This window comes from Somniosus microcephalus, chromosome 2 (genome assembly GCF_052327205.1).
Source record: "Somniosus microcephalus isolate GS21.2 chromosome 2, FLI_Smic_1.0, whole genome shotgun sequence".
Lineage (NCBI taxonomy): Eukaryota > Metazoa > Chordata > Chondrichthyes > Squaliformes > Somniosidae > Somniosus > Somniosus microcephalus.
In genome coordinates, this window is record NC_140988.1 from 128,626,738 (window position 1) to 128,650,866 (window position 24,129).

The window sequence follows — 24,129 nt, forward strand, 5'->3', positions numbered from 1 at the left end:
CTGCAATCCAAATCGACCCTCCCCCTTTAAGAGGTGACCAGCGCCAGCGTGTCTGCCTGCAATCGCTAACTCGCCGCACCTGCGTTGCGCCTGCCCTCGGTGGTAGCGCCTCGGCTCGCCGGCTTAGCGCCTTAGGATAGTTGTGCACCGTCTGCTTTAGCGCAGCAGCAACCTCTTGGGGCGATGCAACTCAATTTCGGTGAAGGTGCCGCTAAGTTGCGCTGGGCACTAAATTTAGCGCACGCTCGACTGTAGCGCCCCAAACGTGGCGATACTGAATTTCTAGGCCTATGTCTCTACCCTAGGTGTTCGAAGCTTATCATAAAAAACGGTGTAACCAGCAGGTGCATCTATTTGATGTCATTTTTACCAAGGTCTTCTGTTTGTGTCTTTTTACGACATGTAATTTAGGACACCTTAACAGGGTGATCTATGCAATTCTTATTTACCTCAGCTGGTTGCAACACAGAATCGTGTCTCATATGTTTAATTTGATGTCATTTTTACGAAGGCATATGTTTCTTAATTTTCTGTGTTTCTTTCCGAAGTGTAATTTAAGACACCTTAACAGGTGCACCATTGTCTTTTTTCCAATGCTGCAGACTTCAGGAGCCTCCAACCTCCTGTTTCAATAAGGCTACTGATTCAGTGTCAACAACTTATCTTATCTCAATAGCCTGTATGCCGTTTACAGCTTTAGATTGTTGAGGCTTCCAGATTTCCAGACCTAGTATGTCATGTTTTAATAAGGCCAGAATTCTTTCATGGAATGGTGTATTTTTCTGAATATGGCTTATTCCTTCACATTCCGCCTAAACCCAGTGGCAATGTCGAGGAGGCCAGTGGGCAGAAGCGGGATTTTGTGCTGCAGGAGGCTGCCTCCTGGGAGCTAAGGTAACTGTCTCAGCACTAAGGTAAATGGTGTGGGGGATTAGCCCAAGGCAGGGAAAGCCCAACATATCCTTGTGGGGTCTGAGTAGCACTCCTGCTCTTTCTTTCCAAAAGGAAACCTTCATAAAATTTAAACTTTAAACTTATCTGGGCCTAAAACTTTTCTGCAGCTTACACTGGAGGTTGCAGCACTGGGAATCATTGCCGCGATTAGCTGAAGGATTAGTTAAAATTGTGTCAGGGTATGAATCACATCATTTTCGCGCCCCAAAAAAGTTAGCGCCCCCTGTGGCCGAATTTCCCAGATAGCGCCCCGAGAGGGAGGAGGGGGCGCTACTGGAATCGCCCTACGTCCCTCTTGAGGCACTGCGAGCCAAAACCGTGGTGCTACGTGCCGCAGCGCCACAGTACTGCAGGCCTTCCTCCCCTTCTTTAAGGAGAAGGGCCTGGCACAGCCCGTCTCGGTGCCCAGCTGGGCCACCAGGGATCGGGAGTGCCGCGCTCATGCAGAGCTGCCGGCACCCCTCGGGGGGACTTCACGTGGGCCAGGGACAGCAATGGGGGCAGGTGCTGGCAGGCGGTCAGCAACAAAATTGGCCGCCCGCCACCTCCCCTTTAACTAGCACCGCCCCGGCTGCAGGTAGGCCTTCCTGACCCCGTTGGACATAGCGTCCGGCGGTAAGTCGGGGGGCGCCACCCAATATTACAGCCAGGCGCGAGCGGGGCGCTGCGCACGGCGATGACGTCATCGCCAGCGGCACAGGGCCGTGCGGCACTAGCGGTTAGTGCCACTACTAACCCGCTGAATTTCGCGGGAGGCGTTAGGGGTGCTGCGCCCAGGCGCTAGTTGATTTGCGCCCTGTTAGCGCCCTCTTAGGGTGCTAACGGGAGGCACAAATCAACCAAATTTAGCCCCTTAAATGTTTGAGAGTGGCCTGCTGTGGCCCATTTAAGAAAACTGGTTGGTCCACTTAATGCCTACTTCGAATGGGCGGAGCAGTGTGGTGCACACTTTGCCCATTGGTACCTCAAAATTGCATTGGGGTCCTACGACCGCCATAGGATCCTGATTGGTATATTACAAGTAGGCACCTGCCTACTTCAGCAACTTGGAAATGGCGGCATCTCTATCTGGAGCGGGATAAGAGCAGTAAGTGGTGCACTGCCATTTTCAGCCCGCTACTTCCCCATTCCTGCTGGGCGGAGGCAGTGAAAATCGCAATCGTGCAGTTTTATTATTAAAGGTTCAAATTTATTTTTCTCTTTTTCATTTAATGGGTTAAATAAAGACCCCAGATGTTGTTCATTAGTAAAATGGGACTTATGTTAACTGTCTGTTAGCAAGGCGGTTACAGCCTGAAAATTCCATTTGGTCACTTACCTCCCTGTTTACCCTGGTTCTCCAGCCACCTTTAGATGGGCACTGATATGAATCTTGAGGTGCAAATGGGGTACACTGTGCATTCTCTGCCCATTTGTACTGACATTGAGTTGCCTAACTAAAAAAATAATGCAAAACCATTTTCATTTATTTTGGTGTGGCCAGGAGGAGCAGGAATGAGTACAAAAATACTGCGACTTGCTGCCGGACCGTCTGCAGCCTGCTCCAGGATTGCCTCCCACCTCAGGCCCAGGCAGTTAGCAGTGTAGAAAACAGCTGACTCCTGCCTGCTGATTCCCCATTTTGCACCAAATATTAAAATCTATCCAGTGTCTTTAGGCTTTCTCAGAAATCAGACATGGCTCTCTAATTCCCTGATTAGGACAACAGTAAATGCAGAAGATTGGGAGAGGAAGTAATAAATCGTGCACTGCTAAGGATAAATAGCAAATAGCAAGAGCTGTCATAAAGGCACACCTTTATCATCTGTTGGTGTACACTGTTGTACATTCTCATCTGCAATTTCTTAAGCACCTGTAATGATTTGGTCTCTGGAGATAACGGGCCAGATTTTCATTGGGCTGTGAGGTGGACTTTCAGGCGTGCGGGGTGCAAAAATCCCGAATTCGGGGGTCCCGACACCATCCCGCCCAAAACCCGCCTCCACGTAAGTTTCAAGGGAGGCGGGTACCCGCCCCGCACTGGGGCCCGCCGACCTGAGGCGGGAAGGGATTAGTGCCAATTAACTGCCTGTTAACAGGTAGTTAACAGGCAGTTTTTAGCCTAATCCCTATTTTGAGGGGTGTCTGTGGGATTCCTGACGGCTCCAAACCACGCCAGGTTAGAGCAGGCGGGCCGTCGGGTTGAAGGACTTGGAGGGGTTGCGATGTCGGTGTTCAGGTGAGTAATGGGTGCATGAGTGCAAAGGTAAGTGTGTTTGGTGTGTCTAAAGTGTGTAAAGAAGTTTTACTTACCTGTAATTACCTTAACAGCCTTTCTTCCTCTAGGCGTCGGGAGTCCATCACTCAACCGGAACTGAAAGCTGAACGGCTGCGATCTGTGAAAAGTGACAGCCTTCAGCTTTCAGTGCCGGTGACAGTTCTAACTGAGTCTGCGTAGAAGGACTCAGGTTAGAAGTCGGACTGTCAGTGTTTGACAGCTTCAAACAGCTGTGAAACACTGATATTTCATCTGTCAAAAACTCTTGACAGATGAAATTTCAGTCTGTGACATCACCTGTTGCCGGGTGGCCCTTAATTGGCCTGCTGAGCCCGCTGGGCGGGCTCAACAAGATCAATCAAGGGAAAATCACGTCGATTGGCCGGACGTCGATGGAGGCGGGACTAAAACCCAAAAGTTGTAGTCCCGCCTCCTTCCTGACAGCTTAATGAAAATCCAGCCCGATGTCTCCGGAAATTTTCTCAGGGCTTCTCCCCATCAGCACCCATAACTTTGGAAGATCAACCCTGTTTATATGGTTTGTCTGAGGTTTCCGTCAAAGTTACAACATCCAATCAGGATAACCACCAAGGAACATCCCGTGTTGTTCCCAGCATGAATGTCTGCTTTCCTTAGGCAACCCCATGTTCCCATGGGTCCAAAACATCCCTTTATCCACAAACTTATTAGGGAAATCAGGACACAGGGCAAACTGAACTTTTTTTACTGTGAAGGAATGCACTACTAATAGTATGGGATCTTACCATACACTACTGCTTACTCCATTCTGACAGACCATATATCTTGGGCTGCTAATTATGGTTTATTAAGAAGTAAAATGAAGCAGAAGTAAGAGCAAACATAGCAGATTTTACTAGATTACAAAGCTTTACTCAACATATAGGGAGTAACTTTAAACTTTGGCAGGGCACAAAATGAACAGCAGCAGATTGGTTCCCGTTCTACCCGCCACTTGAATCGTGTTGGGTGTATAATGGCTGGCTGATCCGCTACCACCCATTTTTCATCCCTGCTGAAGTTGAAAGTTAACCCCATAATCCCTGTTTCAAACTGATAACAATGTCAATGCTTTCATATGTCCTGAAGTAATACTCTTGCTTTAGAACAATGCCCATGGTGTGAAGTTTGTATGTGAAATCAAATATTTAATTAATCCATCTTGTTAGCTCCCCTATGAAGTATGGATTCACTGAAGAACCCTTTAATGGAGCTCCAAATGTTTCTCCTCTTCACTTTGAAGACCAAACTGGTACAAAGGAAAAAAAACACATAACCTTCCCAATTACACAACACTGCCAATCAAAGCGGCATTTAGAGGCACAAATTCCTGATTTTTCCACTCTGACAGACCATATATCTCGGGCTGCTAATTATGAATCAGGTTTATTAAGAAGTCAAATGAAGCAGAACTAAGAGCAAACATAGCAGATTTTACTAGATTACAAACATTTTCCTGATGTAGGAACTTTAGAAATAGGAGCAGGATTAGCCATTTGGCTCTTTGAGCCTGCTCCACCATTCAATAAGATCATGGCTCATCTTCTACCTCAACTCCACCTTCCCATACTATCCCCATATCTCTTGATTTCTTTAGTATCCAAAAATATATCGATCTCTGTCTTGAATAAACTCAACGACTGAGCATCCACAGCCCTCTGGGGTAGAGAATTCCAAAGGTTCACAACCCTTTGAGTGAAGAAAGTTTTCCTCTTCTCAGTCCTAAATGGCCGACCCCTTATTCTGAGACTGTGACCCCTGGTTCTAGACTCCATAGCCAGGGGAAACATCCTTCCTGCATCTACCCTGTCAAGCCCATTAATAATTTTATATGTTTCAATTAGATCACCTCTCATTCTTCTAAACTGTAGGGAATATAGGCCTAGTCTACTCAATCTCTCCTCATAGGACAATCCCCCTGTCCCAGGAATCAGTCTGGTGAACCTTCGTTGCACTCCCTCTAAGTCAAATATATCCTTCCTTCGGCAAGGAGACCAAAACTGTACACCGTACTCCAGGTGTGGTCTCACCAAGGCGTTCTGTAAGTGCAGTGAGACTTCTTTACTCTTGTATTCCAATCCCTTTGTAATAAAGACTAACATTTGTTTTTCTAATTGCTTGCTGTACCTGCATGTTAACTTTATGTGATTCATGCACAAGTGTACAAGGATTACCAACATTTCCCAGTCTCACCTTTTTAAAAAAAAAAAAAAAAAATTTAAAAAATCTATTTTTCTATTTTTTCTACCAAAGTGGATAACTTCACATTTCTCCAGGTTATATTCCATCTGCCACGTTCTTGCCCACTCACTTAACCTGTCTATATCCCTTTGCAGACTCTTTGCTTCCTCCTCACAGCTTACTGTAGGATAACTGGGTTGTCTGGCACTAATAATGGTAGTTGTCTGTGATACTTATTAAACAATACATCTCATCAGATGCGACTTTAACACATTAGTAAACAAGTGTATTTCCTCCGAAGCAGAAAAACGGACAGCTTCATTGTCTACAAGAGACACCTTAAACTTGTAGCAATGTTGACAAGTAATGAACTCGCATAATTATTATAAGATATAAAGGAGTAACTGTACAAATGAACACTTCGAGTGTGGCTCTGCAATAAGACAGCAGAAAGTGGAAGGAGAGTGCAAGGAGAGTCTGCTTTTAAACTAAAAAATTAGAGGAACACAGAGATGAGCATAGTTAAGGTGGGATATATGGGCCAACATGCCAACTGGTAATCCTCAAAAGGCACCAGAGGGATGTGAAGTAACTTTTACTCTGAAAGGATTTTTAAACTCAATAAGAAATCCCCCAATGGCGGGAGTGGACGACAGTGACCCTGTGGTCAATAAGAAATCCCCCAATGGCGGGAGTGGACGACAGTGACCCTGTGGTCAATAAGACTGAGTTCAAATCACTGACTTGGTGTTAGGCAATTATTAAAATTTTTAAAAATAAACTTTTTTCTTCCTGTAATAAACGATTTGTTGTCACTAGAAAAAAGTGTTGAAATATTAATACATATAATGGCTTCCTAAATGGCAAATAGTAGGTAGTTTTAAATAAAATTGAACAAATGTTATAAAAAAAAATCAATGCCTATGTTCAGTGGAGACTTGCATCAAAAAGTATTAAAAATCTAAATTTTCTGGGGTAGCTACCCTCGTATCCCTCCCAGAAAATAAATATTATGCTTTCGACACTTCAGGTTATCCTTCCAATACAAAGGATAGTTGGGTATACATGCAGCTTAAGTAACACGCCCATATCCCATTGCACTTTCTACGTAATTACCTCTCTTCACAAGTCATTATATTCAGGGTTGATTTTGAATTGTCAGCTTTTTTTTGTTGCTTTGTAAGCTGTTTGAAAGTTGTTGATCAGCTTTGGCTAGTTTTATGTATGTTTCGCCCAAATGAGTTGAAAACTGATGATCCGTTGGTATATATATGGGGTGAAGGGGCTGTAGAGGCTTTTAAAATAACTGAAGGAATCACTAAAATGTCTATCCTATTTCACTCTTAAAATTGAGAAATTAATATATTATAAATCAAAATGTGCTGTTTTGCAGTGGTTATAGTACCTGAACTAACAACCCAGAGGTTGTGAATTCTAATGGCACTATGGCAAGATGTGAAATTGAATTGAGTAAATCTGGAACTTGTGGCTAACGACAGGGGGAAAAAAGGACCGTGAAATCTGTCGGATTTCTGTAAATATCTGACTGGTTTGCCAATGTCCTTCAGGGAAAGAATCCTGTGTTTTACTTATCATGGTCAATTTTCACTCCCTTCGCCTAGCCTTAACAGGGCGGTGACTGCCTCAAAATGGGGTCAGTAGCCTTATCGCACCGTTAACACGGCGATGCGGCAGCTTCAGTCTGAAAGGGGCCTACCTCCGCATGTCCAAAGCAGCTACCTGTTTCAGGCCATGGCCCCTTTTAATATTGAAATTGGGGTCCTATGACCTAAATTGGGGTCCTATGACCTAAATAGGACCCTGGTTGCCATTTTAGGTCCGAACTCTTCAGGTCCTGTGCAATATTGAAATGAGGGTCCTGCGCTTGTTTCAGGGCCCGTTTGTGAAATTCATCAAGACTTGCCAGAGTTTATGCTGCACATGTTTTGACTAGTTTTTCCGGATCTACAGCTGCTTAACCAGTGGGCCTTGTGGAAATTTGGGATGAGTGGTTTTTTAAAAAGAATTTCTGAATTTGATATCAGGCAATATTAAGATCTTGAGGAATTTTATTTAAAAGTAATAGGGCTAGATTTTCAGTATAGACAGTTTTGGGGCGCTAACCTTAGCGCCCGCCCGAAGTTAGCGCCCGCCCCAAAGTAGCGCCCCGTTGCCGGAAATTCAGTGGCTTCGCCCTAAGAGATTGGTGGAGCGCTAAAAGAGGCGTTCCACTCCTATCTTTAGGCGCTAAGCCGGCGGTCCAGAGGGATAGCGCCCAGGCGGGGCGCAGCGCGGGTGCGGTCATTTTTGGACTGACAGCAGACCCCGTGGCGCCGACCAGCTCTTAAAGGGGGAAGGGACGAATTGGTCTGCTGCCACGCCCTGCACACTGCAGCCTTGCAAAGAGGCCGCAACACTGCTGCTCAGCCCCAGGGAGTCATGGCAACGCCAGAGAAGGCCCGTCAGCGTGCCCTGCGCTTCTCAGAGGGTGATCTGGACATAATGGTCACAGCTCTGGAGGTGAGGCGCAAGATCTTGTTCCCAGAGAGTGGGAGGAATCCAACCCACCACGACTACACCAAAGCCTGGAAGCAGATCGCCCAGAGGGTGACGTTCACCGGCGATGCCCCCAGGACCCACAAACAATGTCGTAAAAAATACAACGATCTGACCAGGATTGTGAAGGTGAGTAGCCTTTCCAGTCTCCTCATTCTTGCATGTACACCTGACATGATGGGCAAAGGGAGCTGAAAGTCCTATTGGCCAGCCCTCTGCCAGCAGCATTGGGACAGTCATGAGCATCACATGGCCATTCGGCACTCTACACTTTGTCTAAGCTATTCCACCATGGGAGGCAGTGCACACTACATCAGGGCTTCACTCTGTCCACGCTATTCCACCATGGGAGGCAGTGCACACTACATCAGGGCTTCACTCTGTCCAAGCTATTCCATCATGGGAGGCAGTGCACACTACATCAGGGCTTCACTGCGCACTTACAGCCCGTCCTTTCTCATGCAGGCTAAAGTAGCGTTTAATCGCCAGGCGCGTGCCAGTGGTGGCCGCGCCAAGCTGCAGAAGCTCACTCGGCTGGAGGAGCGCGTGTGTGTGCTCATGGGAGCCCGTGTGATTGTCCCCACAGCGTGCGGAGTATCCGACCCTCCACTGCCCGGCAATGGTAAGGACCTCGCCTTTTGGCCCTCTCGCGTCGCACTGGCCCATCCGAGCTACCTCCTTTGCCACTGTCCCACCAATGCGCTGAATGCCACCAGTCCTAACTCCCTCGCTGACGCCGTCTCCTCACTCTGAAGCTACTCTTGTGCATTCCTGCTTTCAGCTGGTGATGACCAGGACCCTGAAGCTGCCAGTGACAGCACCTCCGACCAGGAGGAGGCGCAAGCCGGACCTTCGGGGGAACAGTCACGTCCCGCAGGAGAGGAGGAAATGCTTGACACCTCCTCACTGGACGAGTGCCTGGAGGAACTGTCGCAGGGCAATGCAGCTTCTGGGACCAGTGGCGTCCAGCCACCCAGGAGCCGTGCGCGTGGCCCGCGGCCTTCCCCCCCAAAGGGGGGAAGGATCAGAGGGGAGTGCTGCTGTTCGGCACACTCGCCGCCACCAACGCGGCAAGGGTCCCCTAGTTCGGCCCCCTCCTCCCCAGCGGGAGAGTCGCGACTCCAGTCCGGACACCTTCACCTCGGAGGAGGTGCGGAAGCTGGATAAGATGGCCGAGGATTCGGACCGGCGCCACACGGAGCTCATGAGCGTGGTGGGGCGCATGCCTGAGGCCATCGAGTCGCTGGCGACCAGTGTGCGCGAGTTCGGCGCAGCAACTGCCGCGAGTGGCCGCATGCTGACTGATGCCGTCAAGACCCTGACGGCTGTGATGCGCGCGCACACCAGGACCACAGGGGCACTCACTGCTGCCACACGCGCTGTCTCAGGCAGGCATCGCCAGGGCAGCCGCCGCGCTGGACCATCCCAGCAAGCCGCCCCTCGGCTGATTGTTGCGGATCCTGCAGTGCGGGCCCGACCGAGTGCCACCGCGCCACAGCACCAGCCAGCGCATCCCACACGCCAGCTGGCTCACATTGCGCCATCCGTCGCCGCCATTCCCCCACTGGGGCGTCAAGGGCAAGCGGCTGCAGCTGATGGTGGCCAGGCTCAGGTGCGCCACTCAGCAGACGGCCCCTCGAGGCCCAAACGCCGTGTAGGCCGCCCCCCAGCGGCATCTGGCGGAAGGGCATCTGAGCCTCAGGCACCTTCCCCCAGCCTCGCAGCAGCCACTGGGCAGAGCTTGCGAAGGAGCAGCAGGCCGGGCAGGGGAGGCAAAAGGCTGGGCAAGGTCTCGCCCTCGCGGGCCACTCAGTAGAGGGTGTGCGCAGCTTTCCTTTTATATGGCAGTGGCCATCTTTATTTTGCCCATGGTTGTGTTGTTGGAGGGCTTATTTTTTGCGTTAGGCCGACGTTGAGGCCCGGTTTGAAGAAAGGTGGAGTGACTCCTCCCCAGTTTGTGGGAGTGAGTCGTTTGTTGGGCTTTTTGTGGGGCCCGTTTATTGTTTTGGGGGATTCATGTGGGAAGGGCTTTTCATTTTTGTGTAATAAAAAATTATCTTTATTCATGCAGTCTCCATGGTTGTTCTTCTTAGTGTTTGTTGGCTTCGCCGGCTGAGGGGTTGCGGAGCGGCTGCATTCATCTTCCCTCATGGCCCCTGGCCATTCCCTGACAGGGGGCTTAGAAGTACCGTGTAATAAGGTGGCGTCGTGCGGCCCTTGGCCCTGGTCGCTCCCTCCTGGGAACGTACTCCTGCTCCTCCTCCTCCTCCTCCTCCTCATGCTCCTCCTGCTCCTCCTCCTGAGGTGCTGGTCCAACGTCAGGTGGCAGTGCCGGAGTCCTGCGGATAGCCAGGTTGTGTAGCATGCTGCAAACCACCACAAATTGGGAGACCCGGTCCGGCGAATACTGGAGAGCTCCTCCGGAGCGATCAAGGCAGCGGAACCGCTGCTTGAGGACCCCAATAGTTAGCTCGATGATGTTGCGGGTGGTTTGATGGCTCTCGTTGTAGGCCTCTTCAGCAGCGGTCCTGGGCGCGCGGAGCGGGGTCATGAGCCAGGTGCACAAAGGATAGCCTTTGTCCCCGAGTAGCCATCCTCTTGGGGGAGGCTGTGCCTGGAACATGTCATGCACAGTACTCTGCCGCAGGATAAAGGCATCGTGGCTGCTGCCTGGGAAGCTGGCATTGACTGCCATGATGCGCTGCTTGTGGTCACAGACCAGCTGCACATTCAGAGAATGGTAGCCCTTCCTGTTGCGATACTGCTCGCCATGCTCCAGAGGGGCCCGCAAAGCCACATGCGTACAGTCAATGGCGCCCTGCACCAAGGGGAATTCCCCGAGTCTGGAAAATCCCAATGCGCGCTGATGCTGGCTCTCCAGGGCCATGGGGAAGGAGATGAATTGGCTTCTCCTTCTGAACAGTGCTTCGGTCACCTGGCGGATGCAGCGATGCGCGCCGTACTGGGAGATGTTTGCTATGTCCCCAGCAGCGTATTGGAAGGAGCCGGTGGCATAGAAGTTCAATGCCACCGTCACCTTCACTTCCACCGACCGAGACGTCCTGCACCTGAGCTTTGGCTGCAGATCTCGGCGAAGCAGGTGGCAGATCTCTGCAATCACCTCCTTTCGGAATCGGAGCCTTTTAACACATCGCGCGGCACTCATGTTTAGGTAGGAGCGCTGCTGGCGGTATAGCCTGACTGGGTAAGGCCTACGTGGCCGACGCCTGTAGCCCCCTCTGCCTCTAGCCAGGGCTGCCCCTCTCACAATGCGTCTGCGAGCCCTACGGACATGGAGCTGCAGCTCCGCGTTGGCACCCCATGCAACCCCCATCAAATCCTGGCAAACACCCTAATTTCCAAAAGGCCACTTGCAGCGCTCTGGCCTGAGTCCAAAAATACCTGGCTCTTGCTGCTTGAAACCAGTTAGCTATCCTCCTTGTTGTGTCTCCAGAAATGCGTTGCACAAGAGTGTTTTCTGAAAAAAGGCTGGCCTTTATACTGGAGAGCACGTCCCCTTTAATTTGTGCCCCCCGGGGCCCGCGCTGGTTGTGTTGCGTTCCTTTTTCCAAACGCTCCGGCCGCCAGCCGCACAATGGGGCGGTCCGACTGAAGTTTGGAATCGGGGCGCACAAAGGGCGTTGCACGAGGATGTGACGTCATTTTCTGCGCGCGCATCCGGGCGGGCGCTAAACTTTGCGCCGGCGCTAACGGGCAACTTAATTTGGGGCGGGGCGCAAACTGCGCTGCGCCCGGGCGCTACACGCCTAGCGCCCGAAAAACACTTCTCTTAAGTCGCTAACTGCTGGCGCAAGCGACTGAAAATCTAGTCCATAGTGTATTAAACAATCTGATGATTCGTGTGTGCGCGTTCATCTATACAGTAGGTCTTCTCCATTTCTTTGTATTCAGTTGTGATAGGAAGCGGTGATTTTTCTGCTTAACAGTCTTGGAATCCCAGAGGATTCTGTTCAGTCAGATTGACTCCAGCAGGGAATCCAGTTGCCATAGTAACAGCCATGCAGCATCTGACACGATACTGTAATTACAAGGTACCTGCGCGCCATGTGTGTACGTGTATCATTGCCACTTTGTGACATCTCTGCCAAGTCATTGTTTACATCGGGTGGCTTTGTATTATTCTGGTCTGGCTGAAGCCAGCCAGCTGCATCAGCACGGTGGAGCCCTAGGTAACCAGTGGAAACCCCTCATTAGAAAGAATAAGGAAAATCTCAGCAGACCCTCGCTGCAGTCTCTTTGGCGACTTGTATACTAATTAACAAGCCATCCATATGGAAGAAAGACAATAAAAATGACAGAGTGCCATCTGCCATTAGGTAGATTAAATACAAATAATTATTGAAACTGAACTAAAGAAATCTGTATTTTTGGCCTGCTCAGAATTAAATAAGAATTTCAGCATGAATGATTTGTGTTACAAACAGCAGCTGTGTGGTTGTTAGAAGGGACAAGAAGTGCTACTCAGTCGCTGTATCAGGTGCAGAAAAACAATAAACCTAGTCAAACCAGAAAATGAGATTTCTGAGTATAAATAATGGGTTAAAAAAAAAGTCGCAAAGCATACCAATTTAGCAGTGGGACAGCCTGCGCCCAATCAGCACAGGCCTTGGTTGCACTGCCAAATTTGTGGGGCCCACTTTTTAGGCATCCCGAGCAGACACCAGAAACTGGCGTTTGGCCCCTTGAATGCGTTAACTGAGGGCCACTGACGGGGAGACAGGCGGCCAGACATTGATGCTTCACTCGGGCAAGCTGCCTGTGGAGACACGACCAGCGTAAGTATGCTGATAAGGTCCAAGGACCAATTTCCATCGATACCCGAGCCAGTCGGGTTCCACGAAACAGGATCCCAGTGTGAGTCAGCGCCTTTAAGAGAAAGTTGACAACACTGATCCTTTAAAGCACTGCACTGATTTTACAGTTTTGATCCTCCCCTCACCCTCAACCCTAAGCATAAAAACATTTGAATTATTTCAGGTGCATTTGCAGGGTGAAGAGACAGATGAATTGTAGTAGCCCAGATGTTCTCCATCCTCTGTTCTCTTTCTGCTTAAATCACTAGACTGATTCTAATTGGTTAAATCAAGTTCAGCAGCACATTCAGATAACCGTTGTGACTACAGCTACCATGGAAACGTCATCATGCTTGCCCTACTCCTCCTCCTTCCTCCCCTCTTTCCAGCAAGTGACAACACACTCAGTCTGGTGTGTGCAGTCGAGAGATTTTGATGGGAGAACAGTGTTCTTTCCAAAAAAAAACACAATTAGAAAATGATGAGCGATGAAGCCCAGAGAAGTGATGGTGGAGATAAGTACAACGGCAACAATCAGAAGCGAAAGAGACCTAAAAAGGTAAGAGTAGAATTTGCTGTTTGGAGAGGGATGCCGGAGAGCTGCTCCCTCAGAGAGCAGGCAGGCGCCTCAGCTAATCGTTATATATCTCTGTGTGAGTGTCTCTCACTCTGTGAGCAGAGAAGCTACTAGAAATAAGTGTTGATAAGATAATTGAACTGATAATGACCACAAAATTGCCTTTGAGAATTTGACTTAAATCGCTGCACTTAAGATCAAATAGCTCAGGAAAAGGAGTGATATGATTGTGGTTCTGATGGTGATGGTGTTTTTTTAGTTTGGTTTTGTATGTGGTGAATAGAACTGTTATTTAGGTGTGTATATTGTATATGGACTATAAAATGCTCCTGAGGAGAATTAATTGGTAGAATCTATATTTTTGTCTGAATAAATGCAAGAGGTTAAAAATGGTGAATTCGTAAGGGAGAGAGAAAAGATGTTTTAAATATATTTTATATAATGAATTCAAATGTTTTTGTAAACCAAGGAAATAAAATAATGGATCAGCAGTAGTATTCTGACATCTTAAATGAAAATCAAATTGAAACACTGGCTGGACTGATGTAAATCAAGGGAGGCACCAAATAAACTTGTTTATTGGGCAAAGGTTCCAACGCTCTTTACCATTCAATTGTCATTCTCTACCAATGGCAGAAACAAATCCTGATAAGTTAGCAACAGTTCAGTGATTTATCTTGCATACAGTCCAATACAAAATGTTTGCACTTAATTCTGTTATTCACAGGCAGTTCACTATTTTCAAAATTGCACCTTTAAAACTCTGTTTTCTCAATTTGCATAGTCTCCATAGCAGCCAACAATAAAATGTGGCATTGATAGATTTCAGGAAGGTATCTTTCATTGCAGGCTGCCATTTGAGCTTGAGTAGAATTTATCCATAAAATATGTCTCGGGTCAATATCTTTCATGCCCATTTAAGAAAGAGACACACAGGCATGGCATGCATAAAAGACAGAAGGTGGCATTATCTCTGCAATATATCAGTACTGTGTCTGTATGATAACCCTTTAAGCACCAGAATTTAATCTGTGGCAACAGGCATAATGAGAATTTTAATATAGCTTTGTCCAAGCCAGACTAGAGGTTCACTTACTTTTATTCTGATAGATTATACAGTCAGAGAAATAGAGGGTTCTGTTGTATGTTGGTATTCAAATTACTTTTCAGGATTGTATCAACAAGGATTTTCTTTTCGCTGTTATACCATCTTCATAATTCTACCTAACCGCACCTTTCTTATTTCCCTATATGAACCCTCCGAAATCCAGAGCAACTTGATGGCATAACAGTAAAATGTTTGCTTCCCAAGTCAGTGGTGAAGGGTTAAAATCCCAACTGATATAACTGTTCTACCATTAAGTGTGATGACCCTCATTAATTCTCACCCTGCTTTTAATGAGGACAGCCCCACCCAGAGAACACCAATAGAAGTCTGGCTCACCCATGTAACTCTGGGGCTCATGTGTAAAATTATTGTAAAGAGAGAGACTTCCAGCAAATAATGAAATCAAACTGAGGAAATGTATACTGCTGCACATCCACTCTTCTGGCCACCATGGAGAAGTAGAGACTGAGGGAAAGGAGTTGTTGTTTCAAATTTCAGAAAATATGCATGACAAATCCAAGTGAAAAATCCATGATCTGAAGACTCCAAGCAGCATATAATATTCAGTGACATTTACTGGTTAACCCAAAGGAATTCCAGACTGTAGAATTACTGTTCTGCAATGAAGAATTACATCTTAACCCAAAAATTAGACAAAGACACAGATCATGTATTATTTATATTTAATATATTTATAAAATATTAATGAAAAAGCTTTAGATTTTTTTTTCATTTTATTAAACAATATATATGGTTATCTCTTACTTTTGGGATGAGAATTTAAAATGTGATTTGGATCAGATTAAGACAGTGAGAGGCTGGGAGCCCTCAAGTGTGTTCCAAATATGAGCATCTATTCAAGTGCAAAAGGTTACGTCAAATTTTAAGTCTTAAGATGCTTTGTCACGTGTTGTTTTTTTTGTTATCTATATGGATTTTCTATTTATTGAACATGGTACAGATTGGCATGAATCTCCCAAAGGCAAAATTTTGTTAGGTTGCACGTAATCAAACCATATCAGCGCATTTATTGAGTTGGCCTATACTTTGTCATGTGTTATTTTCACTGATGTGTTTTATGTTATATGATTGCCTACAACTTTTGAAATCTGAATCTCTCCTAACCTATATAAAAGAAAAAATAGGAATATATTTCAGCAAATATAGAAATATATACATATAAAAATAGCAACGTTATACATTGATTAAAAATACAATCTGACGATCACAATCAAAACTTGCTAATAAGTAAAGGCAGTTTGCTTTGGAAGATGGTAATATTGATCATTTTCAAATTTTGTTTCTTGTGAAGTGAAATGTCAGGATTTAGGTGTGGCTTTTGCTCTGTGAGATTGCATATATATAATCTTCTAGAATAATCTGCTGGGTTCTGACCAAAGCTTTCACGTGACCAAATGTTTCTGTTAGTGGAACATCTCTGGGTTGTTTTGGAAAAGGAATTGTTCCATTCAGTGAGTGTTATAGCATTGGTGCCAGCAGAAGCTGATTATAGCAGGGGTATGTTGTTTTGGTTTTGTTTCTGGCATACAGTAGATGTACACTGGGGCGGGGAGAAGAATTGTGTTATAGTATGAACGTGCTGTTAAAACTGCCATTATGTTTCTCAAAAAGCAATGCACATATTCATTGGTTTGCAAAGTGGGCAAAGTTTTACATTAATTACCCAGACAATCCTATTACTGAATCTGTTAATGGAAAAAAAAGCATTGTTACCGATTACTTTTATATGAACATCAAAAAAATCTGATATTAGATTAGAAGAAAGTTAATAAACTCAAGAGGATTACACATAAAATAATTAAGTAAAAGAAGCGCTGTTTTGATCTACAAAAATATATCAGACAATATGTTTATTTTTGGATTTATTTTACATTTAATTTCCAGACTTAAAATAAAGTCAACATTTTTAATCATTAAAGAATATTTGATTAAAAAATATTATATTGGCTTTTCATATCAAAACAAGCAATAGAAATGGGTATGGTTACGAGATGTATTTACCCATGCATGCATGATGTTGAGCAGGTTAATATGAAAAGAAAACAGAAATAGTACAGTTAAAGACATCTAAATAACCAAAGGTCAAGTATTATCTGTTCATGTAAAGGTTCATTTACGTATAAGTTTAGCATCCAAGGGAGATGGTTTCACTCAGTACTAGCACTGAGTGAACATGTCAGGCCAGAATATCAGAGTGTCTGTTGATACCACTGTGTCAGCCAGTGAGTTGCAGATGGGTGAGAATTATGGCAGGACTTACAGCAAACAGAGTCTATTTACTCAGCAAATGACAGAGCAAATAAAGTCTATTTACAGAGTCTATTTAAAAACAGAACTCATTACCAAAACTATAGCAACTGCTCCTGATAAAAACAGGGTGTTTTCTCCAGCAAAATACAGTGAATGGAGGATAGTTACGTAATACAAATTATGTGCATGAAATCATAGAAATTTATGGCACAGAAGGAGGCCATTTGGCCCATCGTCTCTGTGCCAGCTGAAAAAGAGCTCTCTAGCCTAATTCCACTTTCAGGCAGTGAGTTCCAGACCCCCACCACCCCCAGGGTGAAAAAAATTCTCCTCAACTCCCGTCTAATCCTTCTACCAATTACTTTAAATCTATGTCCCCTGGTTATTGATCTCTCTGCTAAGGGAAATAGGTCCTTTCTATCCACTCTATCTTGGCCCTTCATAATTTTATACACCTCAATCGGGTCTCCCCTCAGCCTCCTCTGTTCCAGTGAAAACAACCCCAGCCTAACCCATCTTTCCTCAAAGCTAAAATTCTCCGGTCCTGGCAACATCCTCGTAAGTCTCCTCTGTATTCTCTCTAGCGCAATCATATCTTTCCTATAATGTGGTGACCAGAACTGTACACTGTACTCTAGCTGTGGCCTAACTAGTGTTTTATACAGTTCAAGCATTGTATTGATTTCTTTGTGGGTTCAATGATGAGACATTTATGAAAGAGAATGAGTTTTAATCTAAAGTCTGTTCAACTCTTTATAACAGCATTTACAGGAGACATTATGCTAGTGATGCATCTAGAACGAAACTGAAACTGAACTAACTGCCTTGCTTCTCTCGGTCACATGCCCTCTGCTAGTCAGGCACAAGCAATCAATACATGCAAACATGCTATTAAGGCATCATAATCGAACAGGCAAATACCATCTCTATTTGCTGATATCATTACAAGCATAACCTCCCTGCTGTTGTATTATATGCCTCGGCTAATAAAGGAAAGCATCCCGTATGCTTTCTTAACCACCTTATCTATCTGACCTGCTACCTTCAGGGATCTGTGGACATGCACTTCAAGGTCCCTCTGTTCCTCTACGCTTCTCAGTATCTTACCATTTATTGTGTATTCCCTTGCTTTGTTAGCCCTCCCCAAATGCATTACCTCACACTTCTCCGGATTGAATTCCATTTGCCACTTTTCTGCCCACCTGATCAGTCCATTGATATCTTCCTGCAGTCTACAGCTTTCGCCCTCACTATCAACCACACAGAACATTTTTGTATCATCTGCAAACTTCTTTATCAAGACCCCTATTTTGAAGTCTAAATCATCGATATATACCACAAAAAGCAAGGGACCTAGTACTGAACCCTACGGAACCCCATTGGAAGCAGCCTTCCAGTCACAAAAACACCCATCGACCATTACCCTTTGCTTCCTGCCACTGAGCCAATTTTGGATCCAACTTGCCACTTTCCCATGGATCCTATGGGCTTTTGCTTTTCTGACCGCATCAAACACGCTACCCTCATCGACCCTCTTTGTTACCGCCTCAAAAAATTCAATCAGGTTAGTCAGACACGACCTTCCCTTAACAAATCCATGCTGCCTGTCCTTGATTAATCTGTGCCTTTCTAAATGACGACGATTAATATGGTCCCTCAGAATTTTTTCCAATAATTTGCCCACCACTGACGGTAGGCTGACTGGCCTGTAATTACTCAGTCTATCCCTTTCTCCCTTTTTAAACAAAGGTACAATGTTAGCAGTTCTCCAGTCCTCCGGCACCTCACCTGTCGCCAGAGAGGATTGGAAAATGATGGTCAGAGCCTCCGTTATTTCCTCCCTTGCTACCCTTAACAGCCTGGGATTCATTTCATCCAGGCCTGGTGATTTATCTACTTTCAAAGTTGCTAAACCCCTTATATCCTCACTGTTTATCTCATCTAATATTTCACACTTCCCCTCCTTAACTACAATGTCTGCATCATCCCTCTCTTTTGTGAAGACAGACGCAAAGTATTCATTAAGAACCATAACCTCGTCTTCCACCTCCACACACAGGTTACCTTTGTGGTCTCTAATGGACTCTACTCTTTCCTTAGTTATCCTTTTGCTCTTTATGTATTTAAAAAAAAATCTTTGGGCTTTCTTTGATTTTACTTGCCAATATTTTTTCATGCCCTCTCTTTGCTTTCCTAATTTCCTTTTTAATTTCACCCCTGCACTTTCTATACTCTTTTTTTGCAGTATTTAGCTCTTGGTAGCTGACATAAGCTTCCTTTTTTTGCCTTATCCTACCCTGTATGCCACTTGACATCCAGGGGGTTCTAGATTTGGGAGTCCCACCCTTTTTCTTTGTGGGAACATATGGGGAAAAATTGGCTTGTGCTGCCTTTGGGGCGATAACTTCGCCAGGACGCTAAAAGTAGCGCCCCGAAAAAGTTTGCACCCCAGCACCCGAAATTCAATGGTAGCACCCCAAGCAGGAGGCGGGGCACTACTGGAAGTGCTCCCCCTCCCTCTTGGGGCGCTCCCATTGAATATCACACCACTACATGCAGCAGCGCCACACGCATCGGCATGTAGTGCCGCGGTATTGCAGGCCTCCCTCCCCTGATTAAAGGGGAGGGGCCTAGCGCAAGTGCGCACCGGGGCCCTGCTGAACCACCAGGGAGTGGGGCGCCGGCAAAAGAGCCGAGCAAAAGCGGCCGGCACCCCACCTGAGGAGCCGAGAGGGGGCAGGTGCTGGCAGGCGCCCCTCAAAAAATGGCCGCCCAGCACGTAACCTTTAATTATCACCGCTTCGGCCGTAAAAACCCCACCCTGACCCTGTCGGACATGGTGTCTGGCGGTAGGTCAGGGGGCGCAAGCCAAGTTTGCGGCAGGGGCGCAAGCAGTGCGCTGCGCACAGCGATGATGTCATCGCCGGCGGCACATCGCCGTGGAGCACTACCGCTGCCGCTAACCTCCCGCTGAATTTCACAGGGGGCATTAGTGGAGCTGCGCCCGGGCGCTAGTTGCTTTGTGACCCATTAGCGCCCCCTCCCGGGGTGCTAACGGCTGGCGCAAAGCAACTGAATTTTTCCCCCATATTTTCTCTGAACCCTCACTATCTCCACCTTGAATGGCTCCCACTGTTCTGACACTGATTTACTTTCAAGTAGCTGTTTCTAGTCCACCTTTGCTAACTCACATCTCAGCTTAGTAAAATTGGCCTTTGCCCAATTGAGAACTTTTCCTGATCTATCTGTCCTTTTCCATAATTACGCTAAATCTAACTGAATTATGATCACTACCACCAAAATGCTCTCCCACTGATCCCCCTTCAACCTGCCCAGCTTCATTCCCTGAAACTACGTGCAGAACCGCCCCCTCTCTTGTTGGGCTTGCTATGTACTGGCCAAAAAATTTCTCCTGAATGTATTTTAAGAATCCTGTGCCCTCTATACCTTTTACACTGATTCTATTCCAGTTAATATTAGGGTAATTGGAATCCCCTACTATTGCTACCCTATTGTTTTTGCACTAATCAGAAATTTGCCTAAATATTTGCTCTTCTTTCTCTCTAACTATTTGGGGGTCTATAGTACACTCCCAGCAGTGTGATTGTCCCTTTTTGTTCTTCAGTTCAGCCCATATGGCCTCATTTGATGATCCTTCTAACATATCGTCCCTTCTCACAGCTGTAATTGTTTCTTTAAAAATATTGCGACCCCCCTCCTTTTTTATCCCCTTCTCTATCTTGTCTGAAAACTCTATAACCAGGAATGTTGAGTTGACACTCCTGCCCTTTCAGCCATGTTTTAGTAAAGCTTTGATATCATACTTCCACGTGTCTATCTGTGCCCTTAGCTTATCTGCCTTATTCACTAGACTCCTTGCATTGAAGCATATACCATCCCAGTCACTTGCAGCAGTGACTACAGGCATGATTTATTTGGGAATTACCCAATCATCTCCATTCTGGCAAGGAATAGTAGTGTTACTATGTGCAGCCGCAGAATTTAGCAGAGTGAGATTTCTTCAGGATGGAATCTCATGACGCTTTGTTTTGCAGTCAGTGCAGGCCTTCACACCTGATTCATGTCCCCATGTTTCGCATTGGTGCAAAGCAGTTTCAGGTTTTCATCAAGCTAAATTGATAGATTATGATTGCACCATTCAATTCTAAGAAGCTGAAGCTGACTGGCGAGGCAGCCAAAGTTTCGATAGCAGAGTGATTCGCTCACTCCCTTGCTACTGTTAAAATCAGTCATTAGAGGAATACAATTTTAAACTACTTATGGAGCAGGTGTTCCCTGGTTGCTGTCACATTAGAAAGGCATTCTAATTTTATGGGGCATCCTCTGCTTATTTCTAAAGTTAAATGTAATAACCGCCTAAAGAAGATGGTGTCTTGCTGGCTTTTCCAACTGCGTAGGTTTGGTTGTTCAGGCAGCTAGATGGCTTGATTGAGTTGTCTGCTCATTTGTCAGGTCTGCCAACACCCCACCTTAAGCTAGAGAGAGATACACAGGGGTTTGTAATCTTCTGCCTGCTTTGACTGTATCTTTGCTCCCATTATTTCTGTTGAATTGTTGATTTTGGAGAATGAGAGAAAGCAGAACACCAAGGAGGTGGAGCTATGTTGCCATCCAGAGAGGTAGGAAAAGTTCTTTATTAAATCTATAGACCCTATAGGTTTAATGGCAGGCTTTCACTGTCACTATGGATGCTGAGATAGCCCCACCCCTATTGCTGTCTTTTACTTTTCCGCCAATGTCCCAGACTCCTCCATCACCATCCCTGGGTCTGTCCTATCCCACTGGCAGGACAGACCCACCAGGGGTGGCGGCACAGTGGTATACAGTCGGGAGGGAGTGGCCCTGGGAGTCCTCAACATTGATTCCGGACCCCATGAAGTCTCATGGCTGCAGGTCACGCATGGGCAAGGAAACCTCCTGCTGATTACCACCTACCGCCCTCCCTCAGCGGATGAATCAATACTCCTTCATGTTGAACACCACTTGGAAGAAGCACTGAGAGTAGCAAGGACACAGAATGTACTCTGGGTGGGGGACTTCAATGTCCATCACCAAGAGTGGTTCATTAGCACCACTATTGACCAAGCTGGCTGAGTGCTGAAGGACATAGCTGCCAGACTGGGCCTGCGGCAGGTGGTGAGAGAACCAACATGAGGGAAAAACCAACTTGACCTCGTCCTCACCAATTTACCTGTCACAGATTCATCTGTCCATGACAGCATTGGTAGCAGTGACCACCGCACAGTCCTTGCGGAGACGAATTCCCGTCTTCACACTGAGGACACCCTCCATCGTTTTGTGTGGCACTACTACCGTGCTAAATGGGATAGATTCAGAACAGATCTAGCAGCTCAAAACTGGGCATCCATGAGGCACTGTGGGCCATCAGCAACAGCAGAATTGTATTCCACCACAATCTGTAACCTCATGGCCTGGCATATCCCTCACTCTACCATTACCATCAAGCCACTCTACCATTACCATCAGAAAATGAAGAAGTCCATTCCCGCATGCAGCAAGACCTGGACACCATTCAGGCTTGGGCTGATAAGTGGCAAATAACATTCAAGTCACACAAGTGTCAGGCAATGACTATCTCCAACAAGCAAGAGTCTAACCACCTCCCCTTGACATTCAACGGCATTACCATCGCCAAATCCCCCACCATCACATCCTGGGGGTCACCTTTGGCCAGAAACTTAACTGGACTAGCCACATAAATACTGTGGCAACAAGAGTGTGTCAGAGGCTGGGTATTCTGTGATGAGTGTCTCACCTCCTGACTCCCCAAAGCCTTTCCACCATCTACAAGGCACAAGTCAGGAGTGTGATGGAATACTCTCCACTTGCCTGTATGAGTGCAGCTCCAACAACACTCGAGAAGCTCGACACCATCCAGGACAAAGCAGCCCGCTTGATCAGCACCCCATCCACCACCTTAAACATTCACTCTCTCCACCACCAGCGCACTGTGGCTGCAGTGTGTACCATCTACAAGTTGCACTGCAGCAACTCGCCAAGGCTTCTTTGGCAGCATCTCCCAAACCCGCGACCTCTATCACCTAAAAGAACAAGGGCAGTAGGCGCATGGGAACACCATCACATTTCAAGTTCCCCTCCAAGTTACAAACCATCCTGACTTGGAAATATATCGTCATTCCTCCATTGTCGCTGGGTCAAAATCCTGGAACTCCCTCCCTAACCGCACTGTGGGAGTATGTTCACCACAAGGACTGCAGCAGTTCAAGAAGGCGGCTCACCACCACTTTCTCAAGAGCTATTAGGGATGGGCAATAAATGCTGGTCTTGCCAGCGACGCCCACATCCCAGAACAAATTAAAAAAGACTCCCCAGGGTGAGGAAACACAAGAAATAATTCTCATCCCACAGTGATTGAGCTGTGAACAGAGAGAAAATAAAGGCAGAGAAAAGAGGATATAAGAGAAGGCATGAAGTGAAATATTTTAATGGCATTTGTTGCTCTTTGGATGCAGCATGTTTATCTGTGTTATGTTTTGCGTCTGAGTTGATGCCTCTAATCTATGGGTTGCACTTACTTGTCTACCGTTGACAGCTCTGTCATTTGTTCCACACCTACTTTCAGTAACGGTACCTTAATTTTTTTTAAAGAATGCTGTCTTCGTGAAAATGTGGCCTTTTATTTTTTGCTCTTTATTAATGCACATTGCAAAATAGGGACAGGAATTGTTTATTCAGCCTCTCGAGCCTGCTCTGCCATTCAATTAGATACTGTAACATCAATTATATTTAATATATAATCACACCAATAGTGAGAGTGCCAGAGTGACCCTGTGTGCCAAAAGTGAGTGTATTCCTCTGCTCCCCAGCACTGATATTCCTCACCTTCATGAACACAAAGATTTGTCAAGAATACACAAATCTACAAATGCAAATTTTCATCCTAAAATAATGTTTTTTTAATGGTTGATTGAGGTAACTGAGCCAAAACCAAAACATAACAGGTGTAAGAATATATGGCTGGAAATTACACTGAACTTTGCTTGCTATTTGAATGGATACATTAGCCCACTTTACTTTAAAATGGCTAACATTTCTTAAATATGGTAAAAGGAATTTGATATAAACATGTTAAGCATTGGTATAATATCACACAGCATCCTTTTCAGGTTATTACCTTAGCTTGCTGAATGTCTACATTCTTGAGCAGCTTTTCTTTACTGTAAAGACTTCAGTGCAGTCCAGCTCCTCTATTGGCAGTTGAGGTAGTCACCATTTTGCAACACTAAGCTAAGGAAAACAGAAGGCCTCAGGTTTGATTCTCAATCTATGTTGAGTTAGCTTACCTCAGTGTGAGCACCAGTACAATTGACCTCAGCACCCCTGAGTTAAG

General features: G+C 46.1%; 1 protein-coding gene across 27 annotated transcripts in view; it reads left to right on the forward strand.

Moving 5' to 3' along the window:
• Positions 1 to 24,129, forward strand: part of ank2b (ankyrin 2b, neuronal) — a 1,120,520-nt gene that overhangs the window by 407,008 nt on the left and 689,383 nt on the right. The window contains exon 1 of one of the 27 annotated variants that reach the window (XM_085962256.1): positions 11,765 to 13,339. The exons of the other annotated variants lie outside the window; for them this stretch is intronic. Within the exon in view, the coding sequence (XP_085818382.1) occupies positions 13,259 to 13,339 (81 nt within the window). The 5' untranslated portion in view covers positions 11,765 to 13,258. Of the gene's footprint in view, positions 1 to 11,764; positions 13,340 to 24,129 lie in introns of those variants that run through there. 27 annotated transcript variants of the gene reach the window in all.